Genomic DNA, 20,327 nt, shown 5'->3' on the forward strand with positions numbered 1-20,327 from the left:
ATTTCGGTAGATATTAAAATTCTGTACTGACAAATACCCATCTTTTTGCTTACTTTTGGGTAAGCCTAGAATACGACACCTACTTTACTATAGCTGGAGTCGCTGAAGAATCACGCACTTCTCTGTTGACGATGAAATCTTTTTCTCCTAGGACATACACCCAGTTGATGTTTTCATCGTCAAAATCATCATAGGCTTTCCACATTTTACAGCCAATAACAACAAGAAGGTAATGTTTTGCAAAGAGTGACTACAAAATGGCGACGCATGCACACATGGCATTCTGGGAAATTGTCAGTGGTAACACTGTATGTTAATTACATGCACGACTTCTCCAGCTGTGTCGGAAAGGTTGGGGAAAGGCGTGAATGGTTTATTTACCCGAACGCAGATACGGACAAATGAATTCGTTATATTTCCAAACCTGAGATAGAGGGACTGTGGTATGTCAAAAACACAACTGCTTGACAGAAAACACTTCAATTTGGAGCACACAAAAAAGTTGTAGAAGGAAATTATGATTTTACCAAGAATGCAGCAACCCAGAACATATATCGATCGAACTGAAGAGAGAAACATTTTGGGTTCACTGTAACATCATTCTATTTCAGTAACAATGTATCATTTTTGGGTTCACTGTAACAGTAACAATGTATCATTTTCTACAAATGTAGCCCCAGTTCGATCATAAACCTGCTATATTGACTACCAAACTTAGTTAACATCAGTTATACTCCTCTCCGACTCTTCGCCATTGTTTCAATTGTGCTCTCAATTTCATTTAGTGGACTCTTGTTCAGTTAATCGGACCCTTTTACACAAAGAAAGTAGCCGCATACCATTAATCCATGAAAGGAACTGTCTGCTAACATTTTAAACTCATGAAAGAAACTGTCCGTAGCTTTTTAATCATTTCTATGGTACTGTCCCCACCTTGTCATGGTTACAATGCAATTAACATGTGCTATCGCGCCTAATTCAGCACCTGTCATTCTGTAAAGTGTGTGTAAAATATCAACCTTACCTTGGTGGGTCTCGTACACAATACCTCTAGTTCTGTACCTACATGTATCTATCCAAAGACATGCTCTATAACCACTTCACTACAAAGTGACTTGTGTAGAAAGCAGGTCTCCATATACAATTTGTTCATTGACTTGACAATGTGTATGTGTACCGGGATTAATATCAGAACTAAGGATGGGTAAAATGGAAATACTGCTTGATTTTGGACTGTCATTTTGTTATAGAATGACTCCTTGCCAGGTTCACGGATTTCACACTAAACTTTTGGGGAAAACATCAGATTATTTGGCCAAAAAGTGCGGGATGGGATTTCTATAGCGAATTTTTGTAATTAACATGATAATGAGTAAGACGTTACATAACAGAACTGTAGATAACAAGGTTGACTTTCTGGTGAAAAACCTAAAAACTAGTCAAATTCAAAGTATAACTTCGTTTTGGTTAACCTCGTTATTTTGTTCTCGGTCAAAATAACAAATAGGTTAACCAAAGTGTCTGAATATTTACAGTAAATGTCCTCTGACATGTACTATAACTATTAGTTATTTCTACTCATGTTGCAGCACTATATATTTAGTGTATGTCCTCTGACATGTACTATAACTATTAGTTATTTCTACTCATGTTGCAGCACTATATATTCAGTGTATGTCCTCTGACATGTACTATAACTATTAGTTATTTCTACTCATGTTGCAGCACTATATATTCAGTGTATGTCCTCTGACATGTACTATAACTATCAGTTATTTCTACTCATGTTGCAATCACTATATATTTACAAACAGTATATATGAAATATGAGATTGAGAGCCATCTGAAACTTTTTTGGGGTGAAGACATGAGCACGAAGTCAGTGCTCCTTGAATTTTTGAAGTTTTAATTTCCCGCATATGCATACATTACCCATCATCCCCTCAGAGGGGACATTTGCCTTTAACTAGGAAACTATGTGCGAAAAACCAGGCTGAAATTTCCAGGGATCAAGAATGCTTCATCAAATCAGTATTCCAACAAATAATTCATAAGTTGATTTTACTGGCACAAGCAAAAGAAGAGATGTCAGTTAAGGTTCCAGAGCTACGTCTTATTTATTGATGTAGTAACTAATGGATTATACAATATCATTTCTGGTAGCTCAGAATGTTTCGTTTCAACAAGGCGTGAAGGAACAACAATCTAAATATTTGTCCTTACAGAAGCAAGGCATTCAGTTTACATCTTGTTTATGTATAAATTAGACCTTCAAGAAATGTATAGGATCAATAGAAGTGTATGAAATAGTTGAGTGACTAAGATTACTTGCAGTCAAGTGTCTAGTATAGTAACTTATTTCTCTTTCTCCCAACTTGTACAAAAATGGTTTTAATCTTCAATCTTAGTGGCCTCTTTCAAGAAGTGTCATTTGAATAACTATACTTACTTATAACTCATGAAAATTGTAGGATCTGTGGACTGGTCCTGTATATCTTCCTTAGCAAACACTGGTGATGAATCTCCAGATAATTTTCCAGTCTGTCGTACATTATCTGACATCTGTTCTGGCACACGGAAGACATTTACTTCATTCTGAAGCGTAGCTTTCTGATCAACTTTAGTTAATTCTGAAATAACTTTGGTTTCCAGACTCTTCTTCAAACTCTCCCATTTCATGTTACTCAACTTACTGGCTTCTATAGTGACTTTCCCAGTAAATTTTTTTGATGACAGAGACTTACCATGTATACTGTCACTAGCTAAAAGTGTAAGTACTAATGATGTTATAACAAAACATGACTCTTTCATTTTCACAGCTTCTGAAAGAAAAAATATTGGTATACTTAATGTCAAATGATAAGAAAGTGAACTGTCGAAGATTGGAGTAGTGGTTTATAACCATCAATTGTAAAGTCATTACTAATAGACATTCAATATATTGCTTTTATCATGACATACAATGTACATTCTCTGTAGGATTTTTTCACAAGAGGGCTTACAAGTTACATTTAGAGAATTGAGGTTTTACCCAACCTGCACTGTGGCCACACAGGGGAAGAGGAGGGTGTCCCCTTCTCCTTCTGTAGAAGCTTTTAGAAATTTTATTATAAAAATGTGATCATTTAATGACACTTCAGCAACAATTTTGAGTAACTTTCAGTCCCCAAAATACTTTTAAAATATGAATAAATATCAACACAAGCAAAACATAAGATTAAATAAAACACTGTTAATTCTTCTTTTAAAATTAAAGAAATACTTATTTTAGTGGTTTGCTTCTATTCCAAAAACATGCAAAAATGAACACAATTTCCCTGCAAATAAATACAAAAATAGTGCCAATAGCATTGCAGCACAACTGTAGCTTTTAAAATTCTTTATCCACCTGCTGATCCATACTAGGTATTGGTGTTCATTTGCTGAATGATTATCAAAATGCCAATCCAACCCTGTTGTTATCTTTGCAATATGTGATCATTTGGCTGTTGCTATGGGTGTGGTCATGTTGCTAGACATATTTGCATACATTTTTTTGAATATTCATTCCCTTGTCTATGAATCCCTGATGTTACCGTTGCAATATACATGATCACTTGGCTGTTACTATGGGCATGGTCTTGTTGCTAGATACATTTGCATACATTTTTTGAGTGTTTATTCAGTTGTCTATTAATCTGTTATCTTTGCAATATACATGTATGTGATCATTTGGCTGTTGCTATGGGCATGGTCTTGTTGCTAGGCACATTTACATATAGTTATTTGGAATGTTTATTCAGTTCTCTATTAATTCATGTTGTTATCTTTCCTATATATGCAATCATTTGCTGTTGCTATCGTCATGATCTTGTTGCTATGCACATTTGCATACAATGTACACTTTTTGAAAGTTTGTTCACTTGTCTAGGAATCCCTGTTATCTTTGTGAAATACACAATTGTCTGGCTGTTGCTATGGTTGCTAGGGATATTTGCATACATTTTTGAATGTCTACTTACTCACCTACCAGATGGTGTTGTTATTTTAGAAAGAAATAGGGTTGATTCATTGATTGTTTTTAACACTATTTCAATAATTTTCCTCACTGATTTTATCATTATCAATATACATGGAGTACTAGCACTGAAGTACTACAGTGTGGTTTCTATTTCAGTCAGCATAACATAAAATTCATAATTTTTTTAAAGAAAATAATAGAAAGAACAGTATGTGACAATTGACTGCATATTTTTCAACAATAAGTGTCATTGAGCTAATAAAAGAATGTGACATTGAAAAATCTTAAATATAGGTGATCAGAATAGGTGTATTGTCTGACAAAAGTGCAACATGTTATGGTGTCCTGTCTGTACCCCCATTACAGTATCTGTATTGACTTGTTACTTTCAATTCTTAAACTAGTTTTTCCTGAACAAAAAATCACTGAAACATTCTACTTTACTTTCTCTTCTTCAAAAATTATTCTATTTCCATATCTATTGCATTGGTGTATATTATATTACGGGAAATAAAAACTAGAGGAGAATGCTCAAAAACCTTTTTGTACACTATGTATCAGATATCATAGTTTCAAAAAATATACAAAAGAAAAGTCTTGGTGTTTTTGCAAACTACAGTGTACCCTGATTGTGACCGAGGCGACAGTATGTGAATGAACTTGGAGTAAGTTGAGGTATTCTGTTTGAATATTTACATCTAGAAATAAAGTGCACCGAGTAGAAAAATAAAGTTAACTAAAATATTGGCACCTTTGTGCAGACTAGTTGGGTGTCCATAACAGATGTGTCTATAAAGTTTACTGGTATATAAACGGTGAAATTTCACATTTACCAGTATTTTACCAGCTACATTTGTATTTTGAAGGTCGCATTTGCAAGTAATTCATATGTCGAAGTGTAGAAGAAATATCCTCACTGACATACTCTGACTCTAACATGACTATGTCGACAAGCATTTGATTTCGACACAATTTGCCCTTTTCTGGTTTTTCATTGGCTACTCCTGTTTGCCCGACATTAGTGATTTTAAAGATAGTTAGTTCAACGTCTCTCCAAAAATCATGACAGTTTGACCGAGTACCTACAAGGCAGAGAATCATCGTTCCCAGTATGAGTAAATGACATAAAACTCATTTCTATAGTTTTTCTCCAGCTAGTAAGTCAGGTTCGAGTGATGGAAACGACGAACAACCAGCTAATCACAACAACACAACAGGCAAATCACAACAACACAACAGGCAAATCAAATGTGGTGGGTTGAAAAGATCAACCGTAAAGGTCTGGAAAATCTAAAGATGTCAAATTTGCACGATGGCTTGAACAATTTGAGTGGATGAACATCCATACCAGTGAAGACAGCAAGTACCTAATAGATACCTAATACTAGGCAGTATTTCTAGTATGGTGTCGATATTGTAAATTCTTGAAAGAGAAGTCTGATTGGAACGGGGAAAATTGGTTGAAAAACAAACAAACTTTAATGGAACACTCCATTTCGGTGACACACATTTGAGCAAATTGAAAGATATACATTTAGCGAAACCTGCAGCGGCCAGTCCCTTGGTGAAAGCCCTTGGTATAACTAGTACTTAAAGGGTGATAACGATATAGCAGAAATGAAAATAAAGATAAATATTGTCTATCTGATAGCCAAACAAGAACTGCCATTTTCACTATTTCCGAGTTATTGCTACAGCTCAGAAAAAATGGCGTCGGTATTAAATCCAACCTATGATAACACTCACAACTGTACAAATGCTCAGAGATTATCGGAACAATTGCTGGACGAATCTGGAATGGCTTAGCTAACGATATCAGAAATGAAGTTAAAATAAATATATTTTATTGACGGCGACACTCATAGAGCTATGCAGGAGTGTGAAATAGTCTACATGTGAGTAGACAAACCAACTTGTACACTTGTGAATTTTAAAAGTGGGACAGAAGGAATTCAACATGCACATGCCGATGGTGGTGTTAGTGCAACAAAAACTATATGTGACAAAGTTGATAAAAGTTGGAAGCAGAAACTTAATATAAGATTTGGAGCAGCTGGTGCATCTGTCAATCTCGGTCGAAACAAGAATGTGTATACACTTTACGCAGGGACGAAGTAAAGCAATAATACCATATCACTTCACTGTACGGGTATGTAGGGGATCACGAAAGTCGAGTGAAGTCGAGGATGGCAAGCTTTACTGTGTTGAGAATAGGAAGTGGGCATTTGCACAACATTTTTTACAAATAACTTTCACTGGGACTTGAAAAAAATCACAGATGTAGAGCTAAATTTCTTGCATAAATCATGAAATTGCAAGACTACCCTTACAGAAGGCATTCAGTTTAAATCTGTTTTTTCTTTAGGCCAGGAAAAAAAAAAAAGCTGTCATTGGGCCATCAAAAGTCTGATAGTCTGAAAGTCTTCAAATGTTGTACTCTTTCTTTATTCATGATTTTTTTGGAATCAAATTAAAGTTCAGGAGAAGTCATTTACCACATCTGCAAAATATCTTTCAGCTTTGCCACAACAAAATACACTTCATAGCCAGATAAAATGTACTGCATGTCATAATTGTCTCTCAATTCTGGTATTTTAAAACCACATTCAAGCTTTGTAAGACTTTAAATTATGTTTTTTGTTTGATATTTTATGCCTCTAAATGGCCTCCTATATTGTCTTATTTTCAAAAAAGTTTGCATTTTTGAGGATGTATCCTTCCAATCAGTAGCAATCACGGTAATAATTGTCTTTCTCCCAAAACAAGATGGAAGGTGGCTGACTAAGTACCTCCCTTCATAGGTCAGAGCTAATTATGAGACATCCATGTGAAATGCACATCCTTTGTCAAGTAATATCATTTGGACTGTTATTGTAGTTGATTATCACTTACTTTTTAATGCATCATTGTACCTGTGCTACCATATATAATTTTATATCTCCTCTATAGTGTAGGTGACAGAAGGAGTGGCTAAAATAATTCTGGAGTTTCATTTAGCGGATCTTAGCATATTTTGAGAGGAGCAGCTACAAAATTTGTTTAACCGTAAATTGTGCACATTTCCTAACTAGAGCTGATGGAAATCAATTGCCATACAGACAAATTGCAAGAGATAAAATCAAAATGACTGAATAAGTACAATGTAAACTCAACTTCAAATATTTTGCCATCATCAGCTTTTTTTTTTTCTGGCCTTATGTATATATTTTTTTAATCATACAGATCGATTCGAGTGCCTGTGTTGTCCGCCATCTTGTAATCACGTCAATCATGGTTCGGGGGTATGATCACTGTGATTATCACCCCCCCCCCCCTCGTCATGATTGTGATTGGTATTTAAATCAAACGCGAAATCATGATTGTGATCGATTATGATTGTGCAAATCAAACGCCCCCCCCCCCCCCCCCCTGGTATCGAAAGTTGACCACTTTCCCTCACGAGTCATGTTATGAGATACGTGGCCTGTCACGAATAGAAAGCTTTTGCTTTATGAAAGACAAAGCACATACCTTGGTACTGTTCATGTACGTTATTAACATGAAATACCGGAAAAGATATGAAACTATATACACTGCAATGGTCAATCTGTTCAATAAGTGTCTTGTACAAGTTCAGGTCACATGTGCATGTTGTCAGCTGGTGAAAAGAATTAACGAGGTAACATAACATCGATATAATTACCCATACTTCTTTGCGATGCTCGCGATGTTCCAGGCCTACCAGCTAATATCAGTTAGTCTTGCTGCTAGACGTTCGGGCTTTCTGTCGATGCTATAACTATAAGCGAACGAAGTTCGCATGTGAGGGCCTGCCCGAACATGATGTTCCATCCTCGATAGCGTTGTTCGGCGGTGTGTCGTATTTTATCGGAAGAACATCCGAGGGCTAGCTGATAGACTACTAATCAGTAGTCTCGCTGCCAGACTCGAGACTATCGTCCCTAATCTGTTTACCGAGCGGCGCAGCCGCGAGAAGAGAGGGACCAGTCCCGATTGGTCCCTCTCCCTCCTTCGGCCTGGGAGTGGGGGTGGATTGGGAGGGGGGTCGCCTTGTTTTTGAAATTGGCAGTAGGGTGCTCATGCTGTTTTCAAAATTGTGGACAGGGGGTCATCGTGTTTTGGATTGTGATCGAAGAAAAAAATCCCTTTTCTACAATGGCATATAGCTAGCCTTGTCTGAAATGTGGTACATGTCAATATTTGTTCTTCTCCCTGTTTCTTACATGAATTCTTTAATATTCCTTATTAGTTCAAGCATAACTATAAATATACATATACATGTATTACCTAGCTACCACACTAGTTACAGAACATGTCATGTAAATGCTTGGCTGTTTCACAATCAGTGCTTCACTTATCATGTCATCGGGATGGACAGTTCACTGCCACACGCTCGACCATTCAGTGAACTGGAATCTTTCGCGTCACGAAATATCATGAATATTCATGAGCATGGCTCACCGCCATTCTTCCCCAAGTCTTCGGAACTTGTCGGCAGAAGTTTCGCCCTTTGTTTAAAAGATTCGTTAGTTTTCGGATGTAAACATGCCACACGTGCCACTATATCATGTATATACGACGTACCAAGAAAGATGGCAACTGCTGAAAGCGGTAAGTACAAGTTATCATCCCTTTTTGACCTATTGATCTGTCTGGCAGCGAGGTCAGATTTTGCTCAAAAGTCCGTGTAAAGTTCATAGGTACATATGTAAGACTAAATGTCTTTTTAGAGGTTTTCCTTTGCATATATCGCTGTAGTCAGTCTGAAAGAGGATTTTCCAAGCTTTACAACGAGAGGTCATAATTTTTTGTCGGACAATGGGGCGCGATGGGGCGCGTTTTTTCGGGAGCAGTGTATATTCTCGGTGATCAGAGCGAGAGTGTCCACGTATTCAACACTATGTGTACCATGTGTGACACGTTGTTTGTCACTGTCAGCCTAGCGCCTGTTGACTTTCTTGGAGTAGATTTGTTTTGATGAGGGAATAGCTATCTGAGTTCTAAAACGAATTTCTTGAAAACGTAATCACGGTAATGTAAGCCTTATTTACATGCGTGATAGTGGATGAAAGCTTCGTTGTGTGGTCGTTGTCGATCGATCGTCGGATATATGAGTGAGTAAATGGATTAGACCATGGATGTATTAGTGAGATGTATTAGTGACCATGGATGTATCACTAATACATCCATGATTAGACGTACATCGTATGCAAAGCATGTGTATACAATCATAAATGTAATCACTTGGTAGGTAATGTAACTGTTACAGATAAATTATTTGTGTCAATTTTTGCCAGCTACTTTCAATATTGGTCAATAGAGTACTAATGAATTTTTTTTTCGTCCGACAGCATCATCGTCAGTCTTACTAGCACCATGCACCATCCACAGAGCCAAAGCAAATCGAGCCAGGAGATATCAAAATTGAGACTAGTATAAGAGGGTATGTCAGAATATTTCCGATATCACATACTGCAATATCTTATTATTACTTTGTGTCACTTGCTTATGATCTGACATAGTAAACATGCACTTGAAACCAGGCCATAAACAAAATGTAATCCACGATGTGATAATTTTAATAGTAACAACAACAACAACAACAGATATGGTTGATAATACTCTGATAACCATCATACCCAGCACATTATGTTACCAGATTTGCCCGAGTTCCAAAGTTAACAGAATTTTACTTTGAGTAATGTCATTTTGTAATGTGTATCATCTTGGTTATGTCTATAATTTATTCTAGTTAATTTTATCTGCTGTGTATGCATGGTTATATTTTATTATGATCCATACAAATGTTTTTCTTTTGTTTTGTTTTTATAGCTATCAGTGACTGTCCCACAAGTGTATAGATGGATTTACATCCGGAAGTCGACAACCCTCATGATCTAACTGCTATTGATGAATCCAGATTAGAAGTAAACAAGAAACTTGTTGAAACAAAATAGGCGAAAAAAGAAAAACACATTGAATTGTACAAGGAAGTTAATGACCTTCTCACTATTGAGATAGCAGAAATAAACCTTCAATATAAAATTTATGTTGCTGTGAGCACAACAGTCTCAAATGGATACATTTACAAAAGGACTCTGTTTTTCAACTCACTTCATAAATCTTCTCTGGGAAAGAACATTATCAAGCTCCTGTACATATTTGGTGGTTTGTAACACAAAATACTAGTCTACTTCTAGCTTGGACTATTTACTAGGTTGATCTTGACTATGTCCTTGTAACATATACCAGGATTAGTGCAATCTATTTCATGTAACAATGACAGCCAATGTAGGTACCACAAAGTTTAGTTGTGATATTAACATACCAAACATGTTCCTCAATGATTGGCTTATCTGCTCTATTGATGTAGTATTTGGTTGATGATTCATTCAAACTTGGCTTGTTTTTGAGAAGACTATTATGGCTCATTTATAAGTTAAACACTTCATGGGGGCCATGAACTGTCAAGCTTTGGATAAACTTAAAATGATGTAATGTGAAAGAGAACAACAACTCTCTGCAGTTGTATTTTCAATACTTTATTTAACATGGAGAAAATAAATAAAAATGAATATGTAATATATATATGTGGCTAATAAATATATAAATACATAAAATATATCATCTGCTTCAGTTTATACTTTGTAACATGTATTGAAGTTCACTTGTTTGTAATGGTCCTGAGTCCTGCTATAAATAGTTTTCAGCATGTCAGTCAATATCTTCACATTTGACTTTATGTAGAGGAAGACTTTCATCTTGTACAAATGTGTAATTTTTCATCTGTTGATAAGAGAGAACCAGAAATTTTAATTAGACATTGATTTCAATTTAAATCACTGCTGAGTAATTTCACGGGACAGTTGTGGAAACTGTTTCAAAACAAAACAAAAGTATAGGTGTGCATGCAAAATCTTGCATATGAGATAAAATTAAGTGTTGATGTGATGGAACAAATCAGGTGATTTTTTACTAATTGTCAGTCACGGCCAACAAACAAGAAACCCCTGAACATCAATTAAATAAGTGTGCTGATTAGTATTTCTTCACACTAATACATGTTAAAGAAATATCCTTTCATTGGGTACACAATACTTATTTTCACCAAATACCATATCACTGTTTTATCAGCATAAATATTGATTCTTAGTATTTCCAAGTCACAATATTGCCCACATTTGAATTTATATTCTCAACAAAAATATTTCGATCAATTTAGAACAAATTACATTAATTACAATCAATTGAAATCTTACCCTTTAACACGTCTTTTGTTTATACAGAATGTTATTCCTTAGTTCACGACCTTATGTGTTTTAGCCAGTTATAAAAGATAATATACACATTTGCCTGTGCTAGTCGTCGCCTCGCTTCATAGCACCGAATACACCTGTACTGATAGGAAACTGTGAATGCCTATCTGGCACTTGCTGTGATGTTGCGAAATAACCAGTACATTGGTTATAGTATTGCTTTGGTTCGGAGCAATGCGACGACTTTCGTTTAAGATAAAATGTAGCAAAAAAGGCACGAACGAACGACTGTCGACAGTGTACTAGTGACAGTGTAGTCTCGAGTCCCAATCAAGTAGAATTGTGTTGAGAGGTGTTCAGTTGGGCAATTTATCCTTTAAAAAGTTATATTGACAGCTCTTTTTTATCCAGCATGTAGTCGAAATTTAAAACTGAGAAAGAAGAGTACCATATTTACCCTGATTTTAACCAGCTCAGCCACGAAAACTCCCGTAAGCCACGAACCATACACGCCGTAGGGAACGATTGACCATTGAAGTGCTCGACCATGTAGACAGGAAGTTATGCGTGGAGTAATGGGTATAAGAACAAACGCTTATATTGCACTTTGGGGCAAAAGTGAACTTGAAGGTTTTGTAATGGTAATCTTCATAAAAGATGTTAATCTAAAATGTTCCCTACTCGTCACTCTGAACTTGTCAGAAGGGATTAATGCACTTTCTATTTTGGACACTACATGTTATTGACACTACAAATCACCACATCTCATCAGATTCCAGTTTCTATTATACACTCGGTATGACAATTCCTAAAGTTCTCTAACATACCGGTGACTTTACTATACATGCAATATTAATGCCACTATACCAATGTTACAGGGCAATTTTTATGTGACATGGGAAACTCATTTAAAACTTACATTTGGAAATATTACCTCAAAGGCTAGGCTATGAATAACCTAAACATTGCCTTAATAGAAGCCAAAAACTGCAGATCTGCCAGGGGAAAACCCCAAGGACTCCCTCACCCCCAGAGGTCACTCATGCATTCAACCAACAATCAGATGCACCAACAACCTTTTAACTGTCATAATGGTATTGAACTTTTCTTAAATATTTTCACCCAATTCTAATTTGAGATGATTTTGTCTTTTAAAGATGTGAAATGTTTGCCATGGTAGTCTAACATTGCCTTAAACTCCAAATCTCCCTTACCAATGATACTACCAGTAGATGTGCTGACCTTTACTACATGTATTTAATGATGCCATTTAACTGTTTAACTTTAAGAACATATTTCAACCCTATGTAAGTTATAAAGAATAGTTTCTGATACTTGATGGTGCTGTCTTGTAAAGCATGGATTGAGTTATTGCTTGAAAGGGTCTGAATAGCCTAAAAAATGGCTTTAAGAGTAAAAATCCTCCAGGGCTTCTATAGGGAGACCCCCTTGGACCCCCCACATGAGATGGACATATCCTAGTCTCAAGCTCTTCCCCTCTTACTGTCAAGATGCTATCAAAGTATATTTCAAAAGTATTTCAACCCTGTGTAGTTGCTTTTTACATGTTGGTGTTGTCTTGTAAAGCTTGGAAATTATTGTCTGAAAGGGCCTGAATACAGTCTCAAAATTGACTTTTCAGAGTAAAAAACCTCCAGGGCTTATAGGGGGAGACCCCATAGGACCCCCATAAGAGATATACATATTCCCTGCTCAAGTTTTCCCATACCTTTCACTATCACAATGCTATTAAACTCCTTTTGGAATATATTTACCCTGTGTAGTCAATAATTATAATTATGATAGTGCTAACCCGGGAGCTTATAAAGTAGATGCAAGACAGTCAAGGAGTCCACACTGAGTCATGATAAAAAAATACCTGTCATGTGAATATCATATATATATATATATATATATATATATATATATATATATATAGTAAATAGTATCAAACTCGTAGAATAGAGTGCTCGATGCTTGGGTAAGCAGGGCGGGAATAATCAAAGTAGTTTGGTTGGAACTTGAGGTGCTTGGTTGTAACTCCGAGTTTCACGCTCAATGCCTGATGAACGCATTGAGCGTGAAACTCGGAGTTACAACCAAGCACCTCAAGTTCCAACCAACCTACTTTGATTATATATATATATATATATATATATATATATATATATATATATATATATATATATATATATATATATATATATATATATATATATACATATGGAGGGGTCAGCCTGTTTTTGGTTTTATAGATTAGATGGGGGGGGTCAGTGACTTTTTGTCAGCCCAATTTAAGAATCCACCCACCCCCCCCCAGGCTGAAGAAACTGACCGGTCCCTAAGCTCACAAGCGACTTTAAACTGTAATCATTAGCACATTCCTGATGTCGACTAAATTGTGTGATTTGTTTAACTGTTAGTTGTCAGCCCCAACAATTTCCCCATAATTGTTCAAAATGTTTTGGGTGAGATGTCAATTACTGGTTGAATAGTCTGCAAATACTTTAGTGTAGTTACATGAGTATTATACTGAGGCTCAGTACAGAGTGCAATAGTGGCAAACGTTTGAGTGATAAATAACACAAATTATTATGATAAATGTCATCAGTGACTGAAAGTGAAATAGTGTTTGTAAGTTTTTATTTTTTCGTTTACTCAGTTTTAATACATAAAACCAATAATTTTGCCTTGACCCTTTTGAACTTTTAAGGTCAATGTAACGAGATTAATACATGCGATACTGAGCTGCCAAGTGAATCTGTTTACAGGGTACATGATGATGATGAGTGATAAATGCCAATGTTGTTATTTGGAGTTGTTAATTCCCATTCCATTTTGTAGAGTGTAAAGTTGTAGTAGTGTTTATTTTCATTTTTCAATTCCAAAATGTTTTACATTAATTGCAGGTAATGCAAGCAATAATATCCAAACTGAAAGTTGTCAAATTGAGAAACATGTAATTCTACTTAATAATATGTTGTTGTTTTTAAGCCGGGGGGGGGGGGGGGGGGGTGTAAAAAGTGACCCTCCATCAATTTTCTTTCTCTAAAAAATGATCATGCCCTGTAAAAAGATTGCAATGAAAACATTTTTAACTGCCTCCCTGTGGCATAGTTGTTAGAGCTCAAGATTAGTAGTCAGGAGGTCCTGGGTTCAATCCCACTAGAAACAGATAATTTTTCTGTAGTAAGATCCCACCACATTGATAACTTTTAAAGGCATCACAGTGAGTTTGTGTTTGTACCAAAGCCTGTGTTTTGATCTATTGGCTGAGCTGAAGGCCAGAACTACCAAAGCCTAGATGGAGTGCACAACTGACAACCCCAGGGCTGATTGGTCAACATCTCAACTCCACCACATTATTACCAATATCTTGTAATGTTGTTCCCCCATAATTACTACTGTGAGACCCACTCTGCTCCTCACACCAATTTCAATTTTCTAAAATATGGCCCTCCCTGAGGACCCATTTGGAAAAAGTCCCCCCCCCCCACCACCACCACCACCACCACCTTATAATTTCTTAGGGCTCTATTACATAGCTATTCTGTCACCAATTTCAACTATTGGTTCCTATGTTGAGTGTTTTATTCATGTTCATTTTGAGATTAAACATGATGATTCAACATTGTTCTGTTTGATGTTTTATGTTGACAGGTCAGCCTTCAAAGTTGTATTACTCGACAAATCCAGACAGAGTTCCTTCCCTACACATGAGACATACAGTGTCACAATCCCCATCCACAGGCACAATGGAAAGATATGAACAAACCATGCAGAAGTCAGAAAAAAACTCCGTGGACATCAGAGAGGTTCCTTCTACATATTTTCCAGCATTAAAATTAAACCAGCTGATTCAGTAGCGAGTTTAATAGACACCGAGACTTTAAAAGAGGGACATCGCACCATTTCAACACAGACAGTGCAGTGGTACAGATATTTCTCATGCAGAGATGATGAGACTAATATAGAGATTAACAATTTGAGAAATGCACCGAGACGGACTCAACAGAATCAGGAACAGTTTACTGTTTTTACTAAACCATTGATGCTAATAATGAAAAGGTGAAGTTTTATACCAGACTTAAATTTCACGACAATAATGACTGTATTATATTCAGTCTGGTTGAAAGGTACATGTAGAGTATTTACTAAATTTCAATAAGTATTGTTGGCAATGACAAAACTTGGCTTGAATTTTTAATTAGCTTAAAGCATAATTAGAATCGTTTGTTGCAAAGTATCCTGTTTCATCCTACTGCACTTCAGTTTTGTATCCTTTCCTGGATGCTTCTTCAGGCTGACTGATGACACTCGTGCCCTTAGAGGTTGTTTTCATTACTTGTGTAATGACTCCTACTGAAAACCCCTCACTCACTTGTATTCTCTTTGGCTGAATGAAGAATTAAAAAATCTTTGGGAATTTATAAGTAATGGCCACCTATGCCTGAGTCCACTGTATTTTGAGACTCACATTTAGTAATTAGAGTCAACTATGGGTCGCAATATTAGAATAATATTGGGCATACCTATTAATTTGTGTTGTTTTGAAATATACGAGGCTAAAGTACTAAACACCTATCACATCAGTATGCAGACATAGCAGTAGCTAAGCTGAAATGTAAGTCACCAGGTGTTCATCTTATAAATAAATATTTCTAGTTAATCACAGTTGTAGTTGTTGTTCTAAATAACCCCTCATTATCTCCTTTTAACTTTCTATTTTCACTTGTGTCCCATTGTCTTAACTTACATGTACACACAGTTATACATATGAGAATGTGTCCATAGGTGGATGCATGGTTACTATACTCCTTTTTTAAGGATTTCTACAAAATCATTGTTTCAACCAGCATATTTCCATCATTGGGCTGATTTAAGAGTCTCACTCTTTGATAATACAGTACTGCCTATGTTTCACATTTTACTGGCTACATTTAAAATTAGCTACATCCCTATGTACATCCATCCATCCATCCACCCATACATTACATTACATTACATTACATTACATTACATTACAGTACATAACATTATAGTACAGTACAGTACAGTACATTACATTACATAATATATAGAAACATGAAATAAATCAAATTGAAAATTATATTTTAATATAAAAAACTTGCATACCCAATAAGGTAAGTATTACATCAGAATATTACATGATCATTCACAGTCAACAACAGTAACGCGTGTCAAAATCTCAGGATATAGAGCTGCAGGGCAGCAACTCAATATTCCATTCAGATGTAATGAAGGAGTTTACACAAGACTGGATATTTCAGTCTACAGATTGAGTAAAGTACTGTAACAACAATGCAGAATGTGCTGCTCACACTAATATACTGAGGATAAATCATATGAATTCAAATTATCCACCATCTTGATTTCCATAGGTTCTTATAGAATTCTTTGAATACAGCAGATTACCACTACCTTGAACATGCTAGACTGTTTATAGCATGGAAACGGTATGATTGCACTAAAGAAAAGCATACACACATATCAGCTTTATAGTGATGCGTCTAAAATACACAGGAAAGGACTCTTCAATTCTTATTTTGGTTCATCTAAGGCTTGTTTAACACCATGAGCACAGCATTCACCAAGACCATATGTGTAATCAGTGAGCTGCTACTATCTTTCCACCAATCTCAACAATCACCCATGGATTCAGTGGTTTCTTTATCAAGTGCTGACAATCCAGGACCTAAAATAAATAGATATTTTGTTAGCAGGTTACTAAAATACTGATTATATTATATCATGCTACTATGTGCCATTCTGATTGGATAATAACTGTGGTAAAATCCCATTTTACCACGGCTGGCAGTGGTAAAATGGGCCCCTAAACTAGCATATGAATAGTACAACGAGCCGTCTCAGCGTCCTGCTCTCGTTGAATCAAGCAACACCAATTTAACTTTTAACCATCAGTCAAGTGCATCAGGGTTAATATCTAATTAAGCAATAACCCCCACTGAAGGTGGGTATACACTCGAATTTGGTACAATTCGCTCCATATAGCACTCGCCATTCGGCTTGTGCTATATGTCGCGAATTATACCAAAATCTTGTGTATACCCGCCTTCGGCGGGCGGTTATTGCTTAATTAGATATTTTATGCATTTATCAAAATAAGCTATGGTAAAATATTGTTTCTATTCATCTATGGCATGTTCATTTCTGTTTCACATGAAAACACCTGGCACAGTGAATCTCAGTTTGTTTTACTCCATAATTTCTAGGACGAGAATTTCAAAATCAATTAAGATTAGGGATAATTGTATGTATCTTATCAATATGTTGGTTTTAAAAAAATGATAAACAACAGTGTGATACAACAACTAAGTGAGTTTGTTAAATAAATGTGTGCTACATAGCAATGATGCTTCTTTCAACTTCAAAACTGCTGGCACAATGTAATACTTGATTGGGTATGGTGTCCAATCCATGACAAAATTACAACTCCTCATTTTGCTCTTCTTATTTCAATTTTACAACTCAAATATCTATTTTTGTGTTCTATATTCCATTTTACAATTCGTCATTCCAAAACTGAATGCAATTGAACAACTGAACTTTCATTTCTGAATGAAATTTTACAACTCAACTTTCTATTTTTTAATTTTGTATTCTATTTTCCATGTTTAATTCTGTATTCTATTGTACAGTTCGACATTCGATTACTCTGCTTCCTGTTTCATTCGACTACTCATTCTTCTAAACCCAATTTCACAGTTACACATTTGATTTCAGGGTTCCACTATTCGACATATTCTATTTCTCAATTCAACATTGCATTTCACAGTTCAAAATTCTATTTCTCAGTTCAACATTTTGATTTCACGGTTCTACGATTCAACATTTTATCTTACAAATCAACATCGATCACTACCTTCAATCTTAGTGTTCTAAATTTGATTTCACAATTAAGGTAACAAATTTGAATTTGGATATTCGAAATGCGCTGAGAAATAGAATGTTGAACTGTGAAATGCAATGTTGAAATGAGAAATAGACTGTAAGATACGTCCTGACATTCTGCCCTCACCGGCGTGGGAGGGGTTGGCTGATGTGTGAGGGCGCCCCATCACGGCGTACCTTACAGACTACACTTACGTTCATCATCATCACACATCATGATCAAATGTAGACGAATAATAAAAAGTAAGTACCCTATAGAAGACACTTAACACTCTTAGCCGTCAAATGTAGGTGATGTACACTTGATATCTTGTAGATGTAATAGAAATTGCCTTGAATGACAGCCACAAAAGCCAGACGATAGTACTTTCAGTTGGTCATTATATGTATAGACTATTTATAGAACTTATGGTATATTTTATTTCATTTATTTCATTCATCTAGATTAACTGGTATATATATACCGAGTGCCGTTATGATATGGCAAGTTGGGCAAAAAAGTCCCCTGAACGTTAGATCCTTGATATTTTTATTGTCCATTCCTAATCCCAATGATATGATGTACATGATTGGTAGAACTTCACTGAGCCCTGTTGAAATGTGGCGCATGAAATATTGAATCTAACGTCCATATTATCTAGTCAATGCTAGGGGTATCATTGCTGCCAAGCAATTCTTTGTCGCTTCCTTAGAGTTGCCATACATACCCTTTTATATACAAGAGGACACAGTTTTTCATTTATTTTTACTTTTATTAATTATTTTTTGGGGTGGGGGGGCAAGTTTAATACACACATTCACAATGCTTGACTGCCAATAGTGAGGAGTTATGAGGGTATGGTGCCATTGTCACTCTCAAACATGAAAACTTATAGTTTGTGTTGGTGTTGGTGTTGGTGTAAAAATAACTTGAATATGACGCAAGGCGAAGATGGCGAATGAAGGAGGAGATGCGGGAAGGATGGCGAATGTAGATGAATTAAGACGCAGCAAAGATGACGAATGCAAACAGAGATGCGGTGAAAATGGAGATAGTGGTGGAAGTGCGAAATTTGTGTCTGTGGATGTTAGGTATGAGAGAAAGTCCATAGCCAGGCAAGTGAAAATAATCCAAACTACTGACCCACTGACCTAACCTAACCTGAGGACAACCCAAAATGAGAAGAAAGAGAAAAAAGATGAACTGTTTGTGTATATGTAATATATGTGGTCATGCGTAGTGATGGCAACAAAGGACCGAGGCGTGAAGTAGTTGATGGCGATGATGATGAAAATAAGGGTAGTATTTGAAATGTGTAGGTTGGGGAGGGGGTTATAAGAACATGCAGTCACTCACTCATTCATTCATTCATACTTAGAAAAGTAAAGCATTTTAATTTCGCAAGATTTTGATAATCATTTTCGTTGGCCTTGTAACCATCTTGGGTTTTGTTATATAGTTCCATGCTAATACTGGGTGCTAGTATTCAATTCCCACATGTCTTGCAATAGTGCTATTACAGGGTGCTAGTATTCAATTCCCACATGTCTTGCAATAGTGCTATTTCATACTGGGTGCTAGTATTCAATTCCCACATTTCTTGCAATAGGGCTATTTAATACTGGGTGCTAGTATTCAATTCCCACATTTCTTGCAATAGGGCTATTTAATACAGGGTGCTAGTATTCAATTCCCATATTTCTTGCAATAGTGCTAATACCGGGTGCTAGTATTCAATTCCCATATTTCTTGCAATAGTGCTAATACCGGTGCTAGTATTCAATTCCCACATTTCTTGCAATAGGGCTATTTAATAATGGATGCTAGTATTCAATTCCGACATTTCTTGCAATAGGGCTATTTAAAACTGGGTGCTAGTATTCAATTCCGACATTTCTTGCAATAGTGCTATTTAACACTGGGTGCTAGTATTCAATTCTGACATTTCTTGCAATAGTGCTATTTAATACTGGGTGCTAGTATTCAATTCCCACATTTCTTGCAATAGTGCTATTTAATACTGGGTGCTAGTATTCAATTCCGACATTTCTTGCAATAGTGCTATTTAATACTGGGTGTTAGTATTCAATTCCCACATTTCTTGCAATAGGACTATTTAATACTGGGTGTTAGTATTCAATTCCCACATTTCTTGCAA

At 36.0% G+C, this 20,327-nt stretch overlaps 1 protein-coding gene and 1 long non-coding RNA gene across 2 annotated transcripts in view; one reads left to right on the forward strand and one right to left on the reverse strand.

The window, feature by feature from the left end:
* LOC144453895 (protein-glucosylgalactosylhydroxylysine glucosidase-like) overlaps positions 1-7,804 on the reverse strand; it is a 106,830-nt gene extending 99,026 nt beyond the window's left edge. Inside the window, exons 1-2 of the mRNA XM_078145246.1 lie at positions 7,683-7,804; positions 2,450-2,822 (exon numbers count right to left, since the gene is read on the reverse strand). Coding sequence (XP_078001372.1) covers positions 2,450-2,822; positions 7,683-7,686 — 377 coding nt within the window. The 5' untranslated portion in view covers positions 7,687-7,804. The remainder of the gene's footprint in view (positions 1-2,449; positions 2,823-7,682) is intronic.
* Positions 7,805-8,125: 321 nt separating this feature from the next.
* LOC144441332 (uncharacterized) lies at positions 8,126-10,551 on the forward strand. Its single transcript, XR_013481234.1, has 3 exons — positions 8,126-8,611; positions 9,352-9,443; positions 9,833-10,551. It is a non-coding gene; the product is annotated as an uncharacterized LOC144441332 (long non-coding RNA).
* The last annotated feature ends 9,776 nt before the right edge of the window (positions 10,552-20,327 follow it).

This window comes from Glandiceps talaboti, chromosome 1 (genome assembly GCF_964340395.1).
Source record: "Glandiceps talaboti chromosome 1, keGlaTala1.1, whole genome shotgun sequence".
NCBI classification, from domain to species: domain Eukaryota; kingdom Metazoa; phylum Hemichordata; class Enteropneusta; family Spengelidae; genus Glandiceps; species Glandiceps talaboti.